Source organism: Mandrillus leucophaeus, unplaced genomic scaffold (genome assembly GCF_000951045.1).
Source record: "Mandrillus leucophaeus isolate KB7577 unplaced genomic scaffold, Mleu.le_1.0 Scaffold1454, whole genome shotgun sequence".
Taxonomy (NCBI): domain Eukaryota; kingdom Metazoa; phylum Chordata; class Mammalia; order Primates; family Cercopithecidae; genus Mandrillus; species Mandrillus leucophaeus.
In genome coordinates, this window is record NW_012101426.1 from 187,894 (window position 1) to 210,524 (window position 22,631).

At 37.7% G+C, this 22,631-nt stretch overlaps 1 protein-coding gene across 2 annotated transcripts in view; it reads right to left on the reverse strand.

The window, feature by feature from the left end:
* Nucleotides 1-1,466: 1,466 nt before the first annotated feature.
* Nucleotides 1,467-22,631, reverse strand: part of LOC105535388 (ATP-binding cassette sub-family A member 13-like) — a 231,519-nt gene continuing 210,354 nt past the window's right edge. For both annotated transcript variants that reach the window (XM_011974456.1, XM_011974457.1), the window contains 3 exons: nt 3,972-4,077; nt 2,610-2,747; nt 1,467-1,952 (listed from right to left, as the gene is read on the reverse strand). In XM_011974456.1, coding sequence (XP_011829846.1) covers nt 1,857-1,952; nt 2,610-2,747; nt 3,972-4,077 — 340 coding nt within the window. In that variant the 3' untranslated portion in view covers nt 1,467-1,856. The remainder of the gene's footprint in view (nt 1,953-2,609; nt 2,748-3,971; nt 4,078-22,631) is intronic.

Genomic DNA, 22,631 nt, shown 5'->3' on the forward strand with positions numbered 1-22,631 from the left:
AATTAAAGCACATTTCATTTATTCACTGCAGTTTAAACAAGTTCATGTTTCACAAATTGGTATTTATTGATTCAACAGTCATAAAAAGATTACATATTTCCTTTTGACAACTAGACTATGTTAGAATTAGAGAATAAATCATACGGCCATAAACTGTAATTTATTTAAGGAAATGTAATTCATGTGATACGGGAGAATCAAAATTGCTCACAACAAAGCTACCTGTGATTGTCTTAATCCTTACCATTTAAAAAATATCTCTTATATAGAATGATATTTAGGAAATAGAGATTTAATGAAATCTTGCTTTAGTAATGAAATCTCATAAAGAAGTATATGCCTTTGATCACAAGCTGCTGGTACTCAATGTTAGTGTTGAAAAAGGCCAAATTTTAAAATAAGGTTAATATGATTTTCTATTGAGGATTCAGAAAAATGTTGTTAAAAGATTGTTGAGAAATGTCTGAACTCAGAAATGTCTGACTGGAAACTATTTCAGTAGTGGATTGAATTTATGCATTTTACTAACTATAGGATGAAAAATATCAGACGTATATAGCCTTTAAGAGCCATATCTGAGCACTCTCTATCTGACAATGCTTTGAAGACAACAATTCTGAGAATGACATAATTTTTACAAAACTTTTAAAAATATATTTTAAAATAAACTATGGCCAGGCACGTTGGCTCACGCCTGTAATCCCAACACTTTGGAAGGCGGAGGCGGGTGGATCACAAGGTCAGGAGATGGAGACCATCCTGGCTAACATGGGGAAACCCCGTCTCTACCAAAAATACAAAAAATTAGCCAGGCATGGCGATGTGCGCCTGTAGTCCCAGCTGCTGGGGAGGCTGAGGCAGGAGAATGGTGAGCTGAGATCGCGCCACTGCACTCCAGCCTGGGAGAGACAGCAAGACTCCATCTCAAAAAAAAAAAAAAAAGAAAAAAAGAAAAAGACTACATACTATGTTGATTTTGCTTGTATAACTAGGAGGTAACGAGATATTCCCGTAAATCATTGGTTCTTAAACTGGAATCTGCTTGTTTAAGTCCCAGAATTTGAGATTCACTAGGTCTGGAGTGGATCCTGATAATGTACATTTCTTGCAAGCTCCCAGAAGATGGCAATGCAGCTAATATGGGGACCACTACGCTTTGAAAAACACTGACTTAGAGTAACAAAAACCAGTAATTATTCATCCAAATTAAGAAAAAGAAAATGCATCTACATTTTGTTTATCTACCTTCATAAATTATAACCTGGGAGATTCTGGTAGAACTGCTGTAATTGATACAAAGCAACTAGTTCAATTTAATTAATTTTGCTAAAGTGTATACTAAAAGAGCTTTTCAAATCCTATTTTTTTAAAAAGACAACTTTTATATGTAAAAAATTGGTGATTCTTTCATATCATACCATATAATGTCATCAGTATTAGTGAAAGCTTACATTAAAATCATTAAAAACATGTAGGGGGGCTCAGTTTTCTTAACAGAAAAGTGACATGTTTAGAGTGGACAATCTGTGACAGCCTTTCCAGCTCCAGAATGTCTCAGTTTGGACACTGTCAAATCATTCATGCCTTTGTCACAAAGAAGCTGGTGTCCATCTGGCATGGTAAAAAGAACAAATGACTTGGAGGAGCGCCCCAAAAGTCTGCAGAAAGAACAACCTTTCCATTTGGTGGTTATTAGCTAACAAGGAGATTCAAAATAGAAAATGAACAAGAGAATGTGATCTGACTGCCTGGAGAGTGTGCCCCAGCTCCTTGGTTGTGCGCGTGCTTGTTTTATCCTTGACTGTTAATTGTAATGAAAGACAAGGTTTTATTCCTTACGGAAACTCCTTTAGTGATCAGACAGGCAAGTGATGTGTGTGGTGACTGTCAGTGGATGGATCAAGAGTAGATTGTAGAGTTTGCTGCTGCTCGGAAGCAAAATTAATAAATACCTGAAAAAAAACCATAAAAATGTTTTTTACTTATAATACAAACTTCTGGTCTCACTTACTAGAAAGGAAACCTTGTCTCAGAACACTGGCCAACTTGTCCTAAAAACCACAGATCATTAATTCATACTACTCCCTCCCAAATCACATAAATATGTAAATCCATTGAGGACACAACTCTAAGAACATTCATATTTCTAGATAATTATAATAATAAATCACCTAGAAGTTCTCAATACTGTAAGCCTGGCTTTAGAAAGATGTTGTGATGTATTTTTATATTTCTGGTACTCTTGGTAAATGAAATGCTTTTTGTCTCCCCAGAAGTTAGCTATCATTTGATTACAGTGGAGCTGCCCCAACAAGTCTTGTGGGGGTGAATAAGATGGAGAAAGGAAGGTTAACGTGACATGATTTAATTAGTTGAATGCCCAACATAATCATGAACAAACTGAAACTCTACTGAATATCTATCTTAAGTAGAAAGGTATACAATAAACAAATTTTCTGACACCATCCTTATCCTAATTTTATAAAATTTAAAAAGATGAAATGAATAAAGTGATAAATTGAAGCAATTTGATTAATTTTAAAATTGGCTAGATTAGGTCTGATGAACAGACCAAAATGCAACCTCCTGAATCATTCAAGATACTATACCTGCTCCAAAGTGGTTTGGTTAATGGTATAATGCTTAATATTCAAGAAGGTTTTATTGTTCTCTATAACTTTGAACAAGTCAGCTAGGCATCCCCATCTTTTTGGCACATGATATTCTAACAAATTCAGGTGCTGTCCCTAAAAGCAAAAAAAAAAAAAAAAATTGTATCATATAATTAGCATTATTAAACAAAATTGATCATACTACATTTAATTGGAAAAGAAATTCAGTTATGTTTTCTCAGTCTACACAAATAATTTTGTGAGTCTCCAATGAATGCCTATTGATGACAATTTTTCATAGGGTATATTTGACAAATGACATTCAACTGAGTGGCATTGCTGTTCTGCCCCCTGATATGCCCCAACCTTGCAATAGCATGGGGAAGCCCTGTTTAAGGAATCATAAGATGCCCAAAGATATTTGAAATGTAGTAATTTAACATGGCCTAAGAGAGATGGATGGAGGAGCCCTGAGTTTTACACTGGGACTTGGGCTTGTCTCTCACTGTTCTCATCATTAGCTGAGCAACTCTTGGGAAGACATTTAAACCTCTGATCTTTGTCTTCATGTACGCCAATGGAGATAATTATATCTGTTTTATAGGGTAGCTCAGAGTCATAATTGAGCATGAATGACAGTCTCACACAGCATGCTTCTTCCATAGTAGGATTTCACTAAATGACAGTTGTTGAAATAAATAGAACATAACTACTTTATGGACTACAACCTGCTAGAAGTTATAATAAACCAGCATCCAGCAGTTATCCAAGAGATTTTTAGACAGTGCTTCTCAAACTTTAGTGTTCATAGGAATCACCGGGTCACCTTGTTAAAATGCAGATTCCCATTCAATAGGTTGGGGCCTGTGATTCTGCACATCTAAGAGGTCCCAGGTAATGAAGATGCTGCTGGCTCAGTGACCATACTTGATGATAGCAAGTTCGTAGAGGATTGTGATCTCAAGCACAGGGCTCTTTCTGTGAAGCAATGTGGAAACCATCAAGCCTATAAACCCTACAGCAAATATATGGAAGAGATTAGCTTTTGCAATCTTCTATGCTGAACAAGATGAGCTATGCAGTGGACTTAGGCCCACAGATAAGAGGCGTGATATGTAATCACAGGCTGCTCTGGCCAATCCAGCAAGCAATTAAGCAGGCTTGTCACTCTTCAGAGTGGTCAAGCAATATCAGCTATCCATGCTATTTTTGGTAGGGAGGCAGGGTCTATACTTTGCAATGTGACTAAGGTAACAAGTAGTATCTTATAACAGCATAGAATAAAAACAGAAAAAGACAAGTACGTTTATTAGCTTTTTTAGCTGAAAACAAACAAATAATACAGGATATTAGCACTACCTTGAACTGAATTCCTGGAAAATAAAGCTTCAAGTGATCAGAAACAGTGCAATGTTGATTTGCTTCCTTACAGAGCCAAACTTTGACTGTATAACCATCACCAAACCTGAGAGTTAAATAAAATAAAAACAAGATTATTATTATATTGACCTAAGACGAGTAAATTCTAAGTCCATTTTCACACAGAGGCAGAAAAAGGAAGTAACTACTCCAAATTGTTGAGAGTTTGGATTCTCAATATAAGACACAGAAATTAATAGTTAAGTCAATTACACAGTTAATTGTTTTTCATTTATATTGACAGACACTGATTTACCTTAAAAAAATTATCAGCAAGTCCCAGAATCAACATCCAGTCAATAAAAGAGGGAAGGTGAAAACGCAAACGGTGAAAGCAAAGTCCTGAGTTAGTGGAAGTGGGAAGCTGGGCTGGAAACTGGCCCTGGGAAGCATGATTGTTGGCCTTATTGCTTCAAGGTCTGTACTGATTAAAATTTGGCAGGGAAAAGATGAAAGGGATTGCATATGTAATTACCAGGCACTTGTTTGTTTGTTACATAAAAGAGTTACCACAATTATACTTCAACCCAGCCTAGGTGGACAGGCCCTATGACTGCAAAGGAAGTCTCCTGCCTAAGGGGCTCTGTTCCTCACACTGTAGAGTTATAGACAGTAGTTCCACTGGTGTCCCATCAACAAGACATGAGCTCATACTCACACCCTAAGGTAACCTCAAATAGCAATCTCCAGTAATGTAGGAGTTCTCCAAAAACTATATGAATTATTCTACTCCCTTATCTCATGTGGTGTTGGGCACGTCATAGCATCCCAATAAAAATCTGTTCAATAAAAGACAAATACATGAATATACTCTGATGACTAAAATCTCTGTCCATTTTGTTCCCTGAAGCATCTTTTCTAAGTACCAAGCACAGTATGAGTACGTAGTACCTAGCACTGGTAAATATTAGTTTAATGAGTGAAGAATGAACAAATGGCATGCCCAGTCTTAGTAATCGTAGTCATCTCATTTACAAAGCATTGCTGGGGAAAAACGTGTTACACTTAAGTAAATTTTCCCTAAATGAGGCTGATCCCTAATAGATTTATGGTCAAATTATTTTTCAAGTCTATCTGTTTAAGACAGGGGACCCAAGACAATGTGACCTTGTGTCAGTGACATAGATCACCCTTGTGAGCACCGATGGAGCTCTTTGCCCTGGGGTTCTGTTTTCCTGTCTTCCTGCCTTCATTTCAGGCTGTCAGATGTCACTTCCCCATGAGGTCTGGGCATGGCCACAGTAGCCTCCCATCATTCGAGTTGATGGTTTCTAATCTTCACATGGCTGAGAGGTTGGTGAGGACACTGATAAAATATACATAAAAGCATACAGACAAGCACTTCTCTAACATTTCTATTTGGCTATCTCTCAGAATTGTTAAAGGCCAACACATTGAGTTGGTACAAGAGGTATATATTCTGTGGTCATCCCTCCTCTCAGCAGTATGTTACAAGCTATGCTGCTGAATAACACAGTCAATCCACTGTGTCTTCACCAAATCCCCCAAAGTGGGTGTATTTGTCAGCGTTTCATGAAAAGAAGGGATTGAGGCCCAGGTGGTTGAAGGGGCTTCCCAAGGTGAAGCACCATGTCACTGCAGCTTTGTAAATGCTCCTGGGAGAGCTCTCAGCGCTGTGTGGGCGTAATGTTGTGTTCCAGGGCAGAGGGGATGTGTTGCATGGAGATGTGTTTCTGGTCTCATGTTTATTAATGATTCTGATGGCATGACAAAATGTAGTGTTTGCGCTACTGAGGTTGAGTCCAGCTCCTCCACATACTAGTTGTGTGACCCTGGAAAGTCTGGTAAATTTTCTAACCTCAGTTGCCTCACCTAGCAAATAGATTAATTATAGTATCTGCCTAATAAGGTTGTGAGAGGACTGACTGAATTAATTCTTGTAAATTACTTGCAACAATGTCTGGCACTGTGTAAATAAGTAGATAAATAAGCAGTGAAATTTAGGATCTATTCAGAATATGACCAGAACAGAAGAATGTTCGTCTTGGAGTGAAGAAGCCTACTATTTAGGGAGAACTTAGATAAAAGCAGATAAAACAATTCAAACATGAATAGGAAGCACTAAATAAAAATACAATTGGTATGAGGAGACAGTGGCAGAGAGACGGCTGTATGTTCTCATGCATATTAGGATTCATTTTCACCATTAGTAGAAATTGCAGCCCTATGGGTGTATTTTGTTAATGAATTTTGAAAATTTCATGCTAATTTCCAATAATTATCTAATAAATTCTCTATAAGCACATATGCATATTAATAATTAAAATTCTTTCAAATTAAAGTTTCATTTGAACTAAAAGAATTCCAACTTTACTGGGAAGAATATGAATTACACAAAAAGAAAAATTACGCAAAAGTTAAACAAAAAGTAAATGATACCATTCTTCCAAAATAGAAACACTCTAGAGAAAATATGCCTGAAATAGATAGGAAATAGTTTGAAATAGGTTACTCAGGATCTCTCTAAAACAGTTAACAGTTAAAAAGACTTCTAAACATAAAAATATAAAAGCATGGCACCTTCAACAACTTAGACACTCTTTGAAGGTTATTAAATTCATTATGATGTAAATACCTAATTAATATTAGCTGGACTTTTTCATTTCTGTCTATAACATACACAGTTATGTCAATAATCGAAATTCCCTGAAGGATTTATTTGATTTACATACTTCCACAGAATGAAAGGTTGCAAAATAGCCAAGGAGTCATTTATTTCTATGTTCACTCATTGATCTAACATTTCTAGATAATACATTATGTCCACATTATTTGCATAATCGGTGATTAAACAGAGATAAATAAATAGGATTATCTGTAGGTAAAGATGCTTATAAGAAATATTCCACAATTTTTTGAGGTACAGCATTTTGGAACCATAGACATTAAATGTAATGTATTAATTAATGCTAAAACAGAAGCAGGAGTAATACATGAGTGGAAGAAAAAACATACACACATATATTTTGAAAGTCAGACACTTCAAGAGCAGAACAAAAGAGGTGGCAATGCACATGCAGAGACATTTCTGAAAAATCACTTGTCAAGTTGTACCAGGTGCCTATGAAGCTTTGCATTCCTGGGCTTAAGGCTCCTCTTATAAACCTCCTTCCCGCAAACTAAAAGTCATGATATATAACAAATACATTGATTTCAGCCTCATCTATTAAAAATCTCTACAAATAATACTTAATGAAGATTATATAATAGCTATTATATAACATTAAGTGAAAAATAGAAAATCATAGACTCAGTGTTACATTAATGATGTAAATATGTTTGCATATATTTACAGTCAGACTGAAATAAATTCGGGAATGTTATCTGGACAAGAAACAATCGTATGACTGTTAGGTTTTTTTTCCTTATACTATTCTGAATTCTAAAATAATGAGCACATATAACTTTATCATTAGAAAGAAAAAATATACATGGCTTCTAAGAGAATTAAAGGAACATTCTAATGTCTCATATTCTACAACTGTATTTCAGTTTCTGATTTTAAAAATCATTTATTTAGGAACTTTTTGTCACATTGCCTCTAAAAATTAAATACATAAAATTCTTTTTGGTATAGAAGCTAATCTTAGACTTTAGAAAATAACAGGATTCGTGAAATATGCAATATTTGTATTATGTGTTTATAGATATATGCCCACTGATTTCCATCATCTGCCCCATGAGGAGTCTATTCACACTCACATCCACAACCCCATACATGTGCCCTTCCCTACACATATCTGAGTAGAAATACCTTTAAAGACGACTTCTCCCTAATCCACCACAGGGCGAGAGCAGAGAGCAGAGGGGGACCAGGACTCCTGTGGTCTCACGGTAAACTCTCATCCAGCACAAGTGTTACAGCACTGACTGTGGAATATGGGGCCCCCGCTGCCTCAGACTACATTGGTCCCTAATTCTCATCTTCCTGCCTCACCACACCACACCCCACTCCTCGTGGGTTGGTGCCTCAACAAAGTACCAAATTCCAGTGATCTGTCCTCAGCTACTGAATTGTAATAGGTTGCCTTTGGATGAGGAAAGGAGAGGGTGGCACTGAGGAAGAATGGCTGAGCAAACAGCAGGATGCAAACATTTATGTGAGCACTTGATGTGTAGCTGGCATCTCTGTATTATTAATAGAAACTTCCTCATCGTAATCTCAGTCCTCATGATTACCCACTGGAAAGAAAAGGAAACCAAGAGAGAAGACTGAGGACATGTGCTCTGTCCTGCATCCTCTGTGAGCGAGGCACCAAACACATTATCCCAATTAATCCCCACAAAATACTGATGTTGCTATCTCTGCCTCTGATTTACAGAAGTGAGGTGGATCTCAGAGAAGCTACAGACTTGTTCTGGTCACGCAACTCCAAGGGAATGGAGGGAGTTACAGTTCCAATGCTGAGCACTTAACCTCAAAACTCCAGCCTGAAGCAGGATCTCATTTAATCGTTAATGCTCTTACATCCTTTATATTAATACTTTCACATCAATAATTTCATTTTACTCTTATCACACCTGTACACGGACTGGAACAGATACCAGTTCCTCTCTATAAAATGCAAAAATTTGAGACCCAAAGAGATCAGGGGATTTTTTCTTTGTCACTCAGCTTATTAACTGGCAGAGCTGAGACCATGGGGCTTACTTCACAACCATGTCCCTTCATTGCAAGCACCTTTATTATTTCAACTTCAGTTAAGTTTGATTTGGATCATTTTTCAATCATTGCATATGCAAATCAGAATGGCTGTGAGGATTATAGACCCAAGGTATTAACATAAAGAGAGCCCTTGACAAATAACAACAACAACAAAACAGTGTTTGGCAGCTGGCAACCATATTCCTCTTGGAGAAGAAACCCTCTTTGAAAAGAGCTTCAATATGCTTCTGAGTTTAAAGACAATATAGGGAGATGACACAGCTTCACAATAAAAAAAGAAGCTTGATTCATGCTGATATGCATCACTCCATAAACATTGCTCTCTGTGGCTGGATGTGTCACTTTCTTAAATGACTCCACCAGTCATAGATCCAGATTAAAGTGGTTGGGTCAATGTCACCTCTAGGAAAGGCCAACAGAACTGTTTCAGAACTCTGGAGGCCATGTTAACTTCATGTCTGAAAGCCAATGACTCAATATCAAATTCTTCAGCTTGTCCACGAGGCTCTCCATGATGTAACTAATGCCTTCCTCTCTGACTTTGCATCTAAGAGTGCCCTTCATGCTACCCACAATCAGATCTCCCTTCCTCCATCCATTCAGTACTAATTCAGCACTCACTTGTGCAAGGTCCTATTCTGGCTGTGAAAGCCCTTCCCACGTACATGCAGGTGTATGGTACATTCAATGCCATCAGTTGTTACAGTAGAGCTCCAAGAACACAGGACCCATAAACCCTTCTGCTACTGACTCTAACACCCCTGCAGATGCCCAGTTCATATTTAATGGAGTAATGAGTGAATTAAATTCCTTGTTAGGCTTTGGTGTAATGAAAACAATATTTCTTCCTTAATTGAACGGTAAAATGGATATATATTTTTTTTCCTTTCTTCTTTAGAGTAATCAAAAGGGATCATTTTAAAGTAAGGAACAATAGCCAAGTCGACAGAACAAAAGAATTACATAGCCTCATCTCCAGCATTATATCATTGTCACGAGCTAAACAAACATGATAGAGCATTTTGTTTCCAAGGTGGTGAGGTGACAGCTATATGACTCAGTCCCTTATGTGGCCTCTTGCATTTTTAATGATCTCTGAACATTTCCCTTCATTTCAGAAATACCCTAGAGTCTAGATAATCAAAAGATGCCATTTACAGCTGACAATATTGCAAGAGTGGTTTGCTCTATTCCTCAAACTTGACAAGGAAGCATTTCTTTGCCCCACACTTTTAAAGAAAATGTTGGGAAATAAATGATCATCCATGAAGTTGAAATTCTTACATATGATTTCCACTATGAGTAGCAGCAGACGAGTTTTGCTTAGAGCGTAGAGGAGTGCCTAAAATTCTGTTATTGTCGAAATAAATCATATATGTGATTTTCTGTCCTCAGCCACCAAGCTGTTCTCACATCAGTCACCTTGAGAGGCCAAGAGAGCTAAAGTAGTCATTTTCTTCCTGATTTTTTTTTCTTTCTCTCTGATTTTGTTTTTTGTTTTTTTTTGTTGTTGTTGTTGTTTGAGTTTTTTTGTTTGTTTTTCTGTTTTTGTTTATTGCTTTATGAACATAATAAAGAAAACACTCCATAGAAAAAGCCATGCTACTTTCTGGCTTGATGAGTGCTGCCCATAGAGAAGCCTGCAGTACTTCATGGGTGAGACCTGAGGAGGAAAACACCAGTATTTAAACAGGGAGCCTTCAAAGCCAACACCCCACTCAGCCACCATCTGTGCAAAGATGGCAGCTTTGTAAGTGTTTCCATTAGGGAGGGGGTGCTCTGCTGCAGGCACACAAGCAAACCCTCTCTATTCTGTTTTGCTGCTGTTTTAAGTTTTTGTGGGGACATGGTTCCCTTGGGAGAGTGGATTAAATTTCTTCTGAGTTCATTTTCAAAGGCTTTGCAAATAACCTGTATGGTCTCCAGTCAGATCTCATGTAATATGGCTCTTAAATAAATAATGTAATAATAAGAAAAAAATGCATAATTGCCTTAACAGAGAAGAACTGCTTTAGGGTGCAACCTCTCTCCCATTGTTAAGAAAAGACTTTGATAAGCCATGTGCTGGGTGAGATACTCTGGGCCAAAATGTGCCTGGAACTTTCCAACTGGATGCCTGGGTAAGGACAGCACCCTGGCAGCCAGGGGCACAAGAGGGGAAACAGCTGAGGATGCAGGGAGGGGCCAGGTGGATGGACAGCCCAAGGATCCCCAATTACTTCTCTCTTCAGGCCCACCATTCAAAAATGTTGGAAAATTACTAAATTCATGGAATTATTGATACATTTGGGTGTATGGTTGGAGGGGCGGTGATACGTGGCTGGCTCCCCAGGCACTGGAGCACATGCCCAGGCAGGACTGCACAGGTTCAAAGACAGGGCAGGGCACACAGGCCTCTGACTCACCAGGAGTTCATAGAACCCTTGAGACAAGGGTCCTGGACCCCCCGGCATGAAATCAGGCACATTTTCCTAAATCTCCCATGGGCAGGAAAGACCCAAGTGACAGCTGAGTTATGAAAGTTAATGAAGACAGTGAATCTTTTCCATGTTACTCTGGATCCTTTCAAACACTAAGTACAAACTAGAGGAGCTATAACAAAGAAAGTACTAACTGGGATCAGCTGCTCCACGTTATGGTTGGGGGGTGCCTATATGGGAGGCAGTTGATTCCTTGCTTTGTGAACAATTGTGCTGGAGTGATTGATAAAGTCTTCTCAAAAGGCTGGTGCTTGCCTTTTAATTATTCAAATATGCCTCTGTACACAACAAAATTAATACTATAAATGTTTACAATAATGAGAAGAAAGCAGGGGTCATAAAAAGTCAATATAGATGTTAAAATTGAACTCAAAAACAATAGACCTAGACTCCATATTTTACGGGCACAGCCACTTCAGGTGTAGGTACAGTACTGGCATGAAGCAGACATAAATAGATGTCTTTGAAAGAATTTAGCCAAGACTTCCATCAGTATGAGGAGTTCTGCAGACTCATTTCCCAGTAAGACTGCTGAAAATTATTTTTTAAAAAGCAATAAAGTCTCCAAAATGGTATTTTTCTGTATACAGCAAGATAAAAAATACAGTTATTCAAGAAAGTCTACTAAAACTGAGTAAGAACAGTAATAGTCTGTGGCATTTAAAACAAAATCTACTCTTCTCCTATCTCCCAGCTCAGGGAAATGAAAACTTCACTCCAGGTTGCTGCACCCAAGAACACAGGGCTCCCTCCCGCCTTAGCTCTCCGTGAGGGAGCTGTCTCCCCCTCTCATCCTGGCCCCAGCTACATGTTCATGAGGTTAAGCTGCCAGTGAGTACAGATGAGGTGATGGTGCTCTTCCTTTACCCAGCTCTACCTCATTAGACAGAGGCTCATTAGACAGAGGCTTTAAGAACAGCATTGCTGAGAATATTGGGGTCTCCCTTGTTCTTGCCTCATATCATGGTGTGGGGTTTCCACAATGGGAGAAGTAAGCTGAGAGAATCTGAGGTCACTGTTCTCCCTCTCCAATGAGTGGTCAGCTCCTAAAGTGGGAGCGTCATTCAGAAAGAAACATGACATTGCTCCCATTTCTAGCTCCAGAGATGTGGCGCATGTATGTTTCCTTGCCTCTAAAGAAGCAAGCCATAAACAGATAACTGCTAATCTAACCCCAGAGGAACTGTTTTGTTGTTGTTTAGGTTTTTTTGGTGGGTTTCTTTTTGGTTTTTTTTTTTTTTTTTTGCAACAAAATGTGGAGAAGTTCAACCATAAGGGTGTTCTTAATAACTGGAAGCTGTGGTTAAAGGCAATTGGGAGATTGATCGATTCATTGGAGACACAGGCTAAACTATAGGCTGTCTAACTTACCAGAGAGAACAAGGGAGACCACCGGAAGGAGCCCTCCCAGTGGCATATTTGTGATTAAAACAAACCTCAAAGACTGGTCTTAGGAAGGAGCCCTTTAACAGAGCCTAAATTTGATGAGATTTATATGTAGAACAATTTATGCCCATGATAGTGTCGAAAACAATACAGCAATCAGTGAATCTTACCAGCTGCGTGTGCGTAAAACAACCAGGCAGAAGCAATCCCAAGTTACTTTATAAAATACTTTGAGATGAATGGAAATGAAGGGACAACATTCCAAAACTCACGAGATGTAGCTAAAGCAGTGCTTGGAGAAACATTTATAGTAATAATACTTACATTAAAATGTAAGAAAAATTACAAAATAACACTCAACTGTGTATCTTAGGAGACTGGAAAAAGAAAAGCAAACTAAACCTAAAGCAAGAAGACAGGAAATAATAAAGTTAGAGTGGATATTGATAAAATCAAGAATATAAAAACAATAGAGAAAAATGAAACTAAAGTTGACTGTGGAAGTTTGGAATGCCATATGGAATATGACTATGAAAAAATCAACAAATTTAACAAATATTTAGCATAATTGACCTTTCTTGGTCTCTTTTTTTTCTTAAAAAGAGAGATGATTCAAATTACTAGTATCCGAAATGAAAGAGAAAGCATTATTGCTGACCTTACAAAAACAAGCCATCCTTGATGGTTTCACTGGTAAACCAAGTGTTCTAAGAATTAATACCAATTTTTCACAAATGTGTTTAAAAAATGGAAGTGGAGGAATACTTTCCACCTCATTCTTTGGGGCCAGTATTACCACAATACCAAAACCAAAGACACCACACACACACAATCTCAAAAGAAAGGAACATTACAGACCATTCTCTCTTAAGAATATGAACACAAAAATCCTCAACACAATACTAGAAAATGAAATCCAATAACATTGAAAAAAATTAGACATCATGATCAAGTGAGATTTATTCTAGAAATGCAAGGTTTGTTTATCATTCAAAAGTCATTAATTTTTTTCTTTACCCAGAAGTCATTCAGGAGCAAGTTGTTTAATTTCCATGTAATTGTGTGGTTTTGAGAAATCTTGGTATTGATTTTTCTTTTTTTATTTATTTTTATTTTTTTTTTTTTTTTTGAGACGGAGTCTGGCTCTGTCGCCCGGGCTGGAGTGCAGTGGCCGGATCTCAGCTCACTGCAAGCTCCGCCCCCCGGGTTTACGCCATTCTCCTGCCTCAGCCTCCCGAGTAGCTGGGACTACAGGCGCCCGCCGCCTCGCCCGGCTAGTTTTTTGTATTTTTTAGTAGAGACGGGGTTTCACCGTGTTCGCCAGGATGGTCTCGATCTTCTGACCTCGTGATCCGCCCGTCTCGGCCTCCCAAAGTGCTGGGATTACAGGCTTGAGCCACCGCGCCCGGCCCTGATTTTTCTTTTATTTACATCTATCTGTCATCTATCCATCTATCTATGAAAGAGAAGTGTCTCACTCACTCTGTCACCCAGGCTGTAGTGCAGCGGTGCAATCTTGGCTCACTGCAATCTCCATATCCTGGGTTAAGGCGATTCTCCTGCCTCAACCTCCCAAGTAGCTGGGATTATAGGTGTGTGCCACCACACTAAAATCTTTTTTTTTTTTTTTTAGTAGAGACAGAGTTTCACCATGTTGGCCAGGCTAGTCTCAAATTCCTTGCCTCAAGAGATCCACCCACCTCGGCCTCTGAAAGTGCTGGGATTACAGGGGTGAGCTACCGCACCCAGCCTGATTTTTACTTTTTATATTCCACTGTGGTTCAAGATTTCAATTTTTTTAACTTATTGAGACTGGCTTTATGGCTGAGCATGTGGTCGATTTTAGAGTATGTTCCATGAGCAGATGAGAAGAATGTACATTCTGTGGTTGATGGGTAAAGTAGTTTGTGGATGCTTATTAGGTCCAATTTGTCAAGTGTCAAAGTTAAATCTAGAATTTCTTTGTTAGTTTTCTGCCTCAATTATCTGTCTAATGCTGTCAGTGGGGTGTTGAAGTCCCCCAGTATTATTATGTGGCTGTCTAAGTCTTTTCATAGTTCTAGAAGTACTTGTTTTATGAATCTGAGTGCCTTTGGACATTCCATATTGGTTTACTTATCTTTTTATTATTGAGTTGAGATATATATCTACAGCCATCTCTCTTCTGGATGCCAGTTTCTTATCAGGTAAATTTTTCCCATTCTGTTGTCTTTTCACACTTTTGATAGTGTCATTTAAAGTGTAAACATTTTTTATTTTGATGGCAATTAATTTGCTTTTTGTCTTTTGTTGTTTGTTGTGTTTTTGGTGTCATATCTGAGAATCCACTGACAATTTCAAGGTCATGAAGATTTATCCCTATGGTTTTTTCTAAGAGTTTTACAGTTTTAGCATTTACATTTAAGTTATTCATTCACCTTCAGGAACTTTTTTACATTAACTGTATGAGAGGTAGGGGCCCAACTTGATTCTTTTGCATGTGACTGTCTAGTTCTCCCAGCACCACTTGTTGAAAAGACTATTCAAAAATCCTATTCACCCCATTGACTCCTCAGCCAAGCACATACACCAAAATGTCTGAATAATCTTTTCAACATCAAATGTTCTTAGCACCCTTGCAAAAATCCGTTGACCATAAAATCCAGGGCTTACTCCTGGACTCTGAAATCTATTTTACTGATCTACAGGTATATCCTATTGTGAGTACCACATGCAAATAAATGAAGTTGGAACCCTACCTCACACACAGATAATACAAAAAAAAATTACTAAAGATGAATCAAAGACTTAAAGGCAAGCGCTAAAACTATACAACATTTAGAAAAAACACCTGGGGGTAAATCTTCATGATCTTGGATTTGGCAATGAATCCTCGGATATGACACTAAAATCACGAACAACAAAAGAAAAAAAAAGATTAATTAAGTATCAACAAAATTAAACACATTTGTGCTTTCAAGGGCAATATCTGAAGTATGAAAAGACAGCCCACAAAATGGGAAAAATTCACCTGATAAGAAATTGGCATCCAGAAGATAGAGATATAGATATATATCTCAACTCAATAATAAAGACAAATAAACCCATATAAAAATGGCCAAAGAGCACTATTCTATAACTCATATGGAATGAAAAAAAATAAAAAGAAAGAAAAAGCTCCAATAGTTAAAGCAATCTTAATAAAAAAGAACAAAGCTAGAGCCATTACATTATCTGAATTCAAACTGTGCTATAAGGCTACAATAACCAAAACATCATGGTACTGGTACAAAAACAGACACATAGACCAGTGGAAAAGAATACAGAATCCAGAAATAAAATTGTACACCTACAACTATCTAATCTTAATTAGAGTGGATTAAAGATTTAAATATAAGACTACAAACTAAAAAAAAAAAAGAAAAAGAAAAAAAAAACACAGCAGAAAATCTAAGAAATATCATTCTGAACATCAGCCTTGACAAAGAATTTATGACTAAGTCCTCAAAAGCAATTCCAACAAAAATAAAAACTGACAAGTGAGACCTAATTAAACTGAAAGGCTTTTGCAAGCAAAAGAAACTATCAACAGAGTAAAAAACAAAAAGACAACCCACAGAATGAGAGAAAATATTTCCAAACTATGCGCCCAACAAAGGTCTAATATACAGAATCTATAAGGAACTTAACAAGCGAAAAACAAATAACCCCATTAAAAAATGGGCAAAAGATATGAACAGACACTTCTCAAAAGAAGATCTACAAGCAGCCAACAAATATATGAAAAAAACACTCATCATTGCTAATCATCAAAGGAGTGCAAATCAAACCCACAGTGAAACACTATTTCATACCAGTCAGGATGGCTATTATTAAAACAAACAAAAAAAATAACATGCTGGCAAGGCTTAGAGAAATGGGAATGCCTATCCACTGTTGGTGAGAATGTAAATTAGTCCAGCCACTGTGGAAAGCAGTTTGGTGACTTCCCAAAAACTTAAAACAGAGCTACCATTCAACCCAGTAATCCCATTATTGGGTATATACCCAAAGGAATACAAATCATTTCACCTTAAAGACACATGCATGTATATGTTTGTTGCAGCACCTATTCATGATAGCAAAGACATGGAATCAACCTAAATGACCATCAACTAAATAATGAAAATGTAGTACATATATACCACGGAATACTGTGCAGTCAAAAAAAGAACAAGATCATGTCTTCTGCAGCAACATTGATGGAGCCGGGGCCCATTAATCTAACTGAACTACTGCAGAAACAGAAAACCAGATACCACATGTTCACACTTACATGTGGGAGCTAAACAATGAGTATGCATGAACACAAAGAAAGGAACAATAGAAACTGGATAGCATTAGGAGACACACTTAATGTGAATGACGAGTTAATGGGTGCAGCACACCAACATGGCACATGTATACATATGTAACAAACCTGCATGTTGTGCACGTGTACCCTAGAACTTAAAGTATAATTAAAAAAAAAAAAGAAAAGAAAAGAAAAGAAAATCAAGGGGAAATAAATGCTGGACACAAGCAAAAAAAAAAAAAAAAGAAACTGGAGCCTACTTGAGGGTGGAGGATGAGAGGAGAATGAGGATTGAGAAACTACCTACCTATAGGATGCTATGTGTATTACCTGGGTGATGAAATAACCTGTACACGAAACACCCATGACATGAAATTTACCTATATAAGAAATCCACACATGTACCCCTAAAACCAAAAGTTTTTTAAAAAAGTAATAAAAGACATTTTATCCTTGAAATATTGACAGGATATTATATATAATATTTAGAGTAGTAATCTAAAAACAAAAAAGATCTTCAACACACATAAAAATTTGAAATCTAGGAAACTCTCCTAAAAGGAAAAGTAGAACAAAAATGACCAAGAAATAGATAATAATAATTTTTAAAATTGGTAAAAATGTTTGGAGATTGTAGTAGATTATAAATATGGCCCCAATTCTTCTCATTCCTACATCTGTGTCCTTTGCCATGTAGCTATATGTAGTGTTCTTCCACTATGGGTGGGAATACCTTCCTACCCTTTTACTTTGGGCTAGCCATGTGACTTGATTTGGCTAAAAGGACATTAGTGGCTGTGATGTGACCAGAGGCTTGATTCATGCTTGTGCAGTTTGGCCTGTCCATTCTGGTTCCTCAACATTCCAGACACCAATACCAGGATGACAAGGGACAGGTGAACAAATCCAGCCCAGGCCAGCCCATCTCCATAAAACCTGCAGGTTCTTGAGGGCAAATGAAGATTTTTTTAAGCCACTGAGTTTTTATAGACTTTGCAGCACTTTTTTTTACCAAAATGTAACTGATGCTTTAGGAATTTTTCCTGTTCTTTTATCAAAATGGAATAAAAAATAAAATTTGTAAGATAACTATGAAACAAAGAAATGTTCTGGGCTGGTGCATTTAAAAATACACACACACACACACAACACACACACATTTTAGGTTGACAGTTTGAACTCAGAGTAAGTAAACCTTCTCCCAAATCCCAATCCTGATACATTTTAAACCTGGTATAAAGAAATCCATTTCCTTGGTTAGGCTGTTTTCTTGTGCCTTGGCTGTATTTACAATAGGAAATCATAATCCCATAGTGTACAGTTGGATTCTGGAACGGCATATTTTTGCTGTCTGCAATGCACATTAATTCTTGGCAAGCCAGTGTACACCAGCGCTAAGTCTGGCTATCCAGCAGAGAAGGTGACAGCACAATATTGCCAAGGCCATGGCAGCAATTAGGCCTGAATCATACACCTGATAGTTTCTGTTAGTGGAGATGCCAAAGGCAGACAGAGTCCAGTTTCGAAAAGCAGCAAACTAATAATGAATAATGCAGACTGTTTTGAGAGAAAGCAGGCTTCACCCTGCCTAAAGATAAATGGGATCAGAGTAAAAGTCTCCATCAAAGAGGTTGGTCATTGTTCTTAGTAGTGGTTGTTGTTCATTAAGCTAGGCAGAAGCTGAATGCTTGAGTGGCCTCATCTGATTGGTCTTTTAGAGTCTAGTTGCAGCATTCTGAAAGGAATTCCCATTAAGCAAAAAGCTGCCATGTACTAGGAATTTTACATTCATTATTAATACATTCATTCATTTGTTCAACAAATATGTTGAGCACATTTATGTACCAGGCACTATTTCAAATGGTAAGGATACAGAAGTAAACAGAAGCAAAGGTTTTACCCTCAGAAAGTTTACATTCTACTGGGCAGAGGTAGATAATAACCTCTAAGTAAATCAATTAATGCTATATTTAATATGTCACAGGGAATATTAGTCTGTTCAGATGCATGTACAGTGACAGAAAGCCCAAAACAGTAAGGATGTTAGTGTTTAAAGTCTGAAGTCAGGCAGCCAGAGCAGAAAAAGCATTCCTTTGGCTCATTCTGTATTATTACTCTGCTTCACAGGTCTCCATTGCTAAGATTTCCTCGTGGTTCAAGATGGCTGCTTCATCTGTAGTCATCAACTCTGCATAAATTAAAAGGAAGGAAGAAAGGAAGAATCAGGGATATCCCTCCTTGCAAATTCATATCCCTGACCTTGTGGACATCTCTTCTTACTATAACTCTTTGGCCACATGTAGCTGTAGGGAAAGCTGGAAAACAGTCTTATTCCTATGTAGGCATGTTGTCAGCTAACATCCAGGTATTCTTCTGCTTCTATGAATAATTACAATCAATACTGGACACCTCTCTGAAGAGGGGACAGTTGAGCAGAGAACTGAAGAAACTAGTCTTGTGTTTTTCTTGGGAAAGAACTTTACAGCGGGGGAAAGAGAAAGCATAACATGTTCAGGTGGTGCTATGGTTTGAGCATGTCCCCCAGAAGTTCATGTGCTGGAACCTCAATTCCTCAATGTGGTAGTATTGGGACACAGGACTAAGTGGGAGGTGTTTGGGTCATGGAGACTCTTCCCCCATGAAGGGATTAATGCTGTTCTTTAGAGACTGGGTTCGTTCTCAGGGAACTGGGTTAGTTCTCATTAAAGTGGGTTGTTACATAGCAAACTTGACCCCTTGTGCTTGTCTCTTTTAGCTTGCACTTATACTTCTGTGCTTCTGCCAGGCTTTCCAGCAGCACTAGGCCCTCACCAGAAGCTGACAAGAGGCAGCCACCAAATCTAGGACTTCCTAGCCTCCAGAATTCTTAACTAAATGAACCTCTGTCCTTTATAAACTACCCAGTCTCTGGTATTCTGTTATAGTAACAGCAAATGGATTAACACAGGTGAGAAAATGATTGGTATATTCCTCCATTTCTTTTCAAAATACTATAAAGTATGTATTATTATCTCCATTGAAGAAAAAGACTACCTCCAGAGATGTTAACTTTTTCCAAGTTATACACGTAGTAAGTGAGTAAAAGTCTTACTCTAAATATCTTTTATTTCATCAAACCAGATTTTCAAAGAGGAGTCTGTGCATCTTTTTAAAAGAAGATAGTCTGTTTTCTCAGTAAATACACAGGAAGTAAATTCAACAAAGAGTAAAGTGTGTAGGTTTCATCACACAAGTGTCCATGACATGTACTTGAAGCAAAGCTTTGTTCTTTAGTCAGTTATACATAAAGTTGGTTGAGACGATTGAAGTGGTATGGAAAGAATAAGAAGCTTAGGGTCAAGAAATTGAGTTTTTTGAAAACTGCTTTTCTCAACATTAACTCTGTTTTGGGTCCAACTGCTTAAATTCTTTAGGTCTCGGTTTCCTTATCGTGAAGTGGGTACAATAATAGCCATTATGTAATAAAGATTAAATAAGACCACACACAGAAAGCATTTGGCAAATTGCCTATGTTCAGCAATAATTAAAATAAATGCAGCAGCATGAATCTGAGCTCAGCTCACTTTACTTCAGAGTTTAAGAATATTGCTTCAAAGCTGTGAGGAGTTCAGCTACTTATTCCTCTGTCTCAACCATATGCAATAATCACCCCCAACTTTAAGTTTTCTCTCCTGCTTCTTGCCTTAGCAAAAAGGACATGAATATCAACAGCCCTTCTTCATAGGAATTCTCCAAACAGCCCATCAGTGCTTCCCTAGGAACATACTCAACACCCAGAATCCTCCTCACCCTCACAGCCCATCCAACTTCTGTTTCTCTAATGACATCGCTATATTTCCGTGTCCCAAACTCGAAGGCACCTCCTTTTCTCAAGCTCAGATCAACCGGCTGTAAAGTTCTACTATCATGTTCTCCAATGTCTCCTGTACCCATGCTGCCTTCTCCATGTGCTTGGTCACAGTTTACTTCAGTTTGTCTTATTTAACTTCCTGCTAGAGAACAAAAATTTCTGTTTAATAAGCCAGTTATTCTCCTGTTTCTTTTTGCTTCCCTTTGTTCCTCCATTATTTTGCCTTTTTTTTTTTTAACTTTAGAATTAGTATTTCCCATGATTTGGTCCCAAAGATTCTCTTCAAGTGTATGCCCCATGATTCCACCTGTATTCCACTTGCAGTCAAGCTGTTTCAAACATGGTTTGCATTGTTCTTCGCTGTGCCACTACCTCTAATGCATTCATAGTTGATTAGCTGGCTAAGCATACACGTGGTTTAAATTCCTCCTCACCCATAAAACCACCTGTGCCAATCCTTCCCCTAAAACAATGGGTGTGCATTCTTCCTCCTCCTAACTCCTACTTCATGGGCTTTGAAACCTTCTTGTGGCGCTAATGGTCTTTCTTATGTAATTTTTTTTTATTTGTGTGTCTAGCCCAGTTCTTACAGGGCTCATGCCTTATTACCCACTCAATCCCAAGACCCTGGCACTGTGTAAACATTCAGTAATGTTTGCAGGTTTAAACTGAGGTGCACAACACAGCATTTTGTTCACCAGTCTCTTAGAACAACTGTCACATCGTGTTGCATTCATTGTTATGTTTCTGCCTCTGACACTATGCTGAGTTTATTGAGATTAGAAATCACATTTTCATCATCTCTAATAAAGTGGTTACTCAATAAACGTGTGTGAATGAACAGGACTCATGATGTGAGTCTGAGTCCCCAACAACTTCAGCCATCTAAAAATATCTCCAACACTTCTATTCTCCATCTTCATTGTGAGTGAAAAGCATTCTGGTTGTTCTTACAGAAAATGTTAGAAAATGAATGCCGAATGTTTACTTTTGGTCAAGTGACAGCTCTGGGTGATACTGTTCATGACCTGAATTTCCAAGACCAGAGGCAGCTAACCAAAATGCCCAGCACGAGAATGGCATGAGAATCAGAAACTCTTCCCAGCTAATTTTGTCAGAGCAATACTGTGTTCATACAACATGATGCTGTGACAACAAATGAGATGACAAATTACACATAGCGGGTGAGGTGAAACATGCTGAGGATATGAAGGTGCACTATCTCTCTTAATAAAAACATTTCTAGTAAACAGAATTAGTTCAGTGGTTAGTAGCAGCAGCTGAATTATATCATGCTTTAAAGTAAAATGTAGAACAAGATAACTCAGTAGCACATCATTCCATAGTTCCACATCATGGCATAAATTATTTTATGTGCTCATGTACAAACTTCCTTCCCCATTTGTGAAAAATGACATAAACAGACTGAATTATCTATTTCACTTTTAAATGATCCACTTCATTATGTGGTGATGCAATGTTAATCTGAGATGTTATGATTATAGTAATGGTTTATAGATGTATTAAGTCAAAGTTGCCACACTAAAGCATATGATGTCACATGAGGTGATACATTAATTTGCAGCTATTCAGATAGTGGTAGCTTGAGAGCTCAAACAACATTCTGCCCCCTTTCATTTTGTTAGGAAAAAAATCCACAAACAAACCCTTCTAGGCTATTATTTATATTTTAACTTAGATGGCTATATAACGCAACTATGATGAGATGCTTTGAACTTTATTCCACTTTTATTCTTGGTTCTCAAAGTTTTCAGTTGATAACTCAAGGAAATGTAAATTCTCATAATCTTAACAATTTTCTTTAAATCATTTGAAGCTGTGTTTTCTTTATAAAACATAAAAAAGAAGGAAGGAAGGAAGGAAG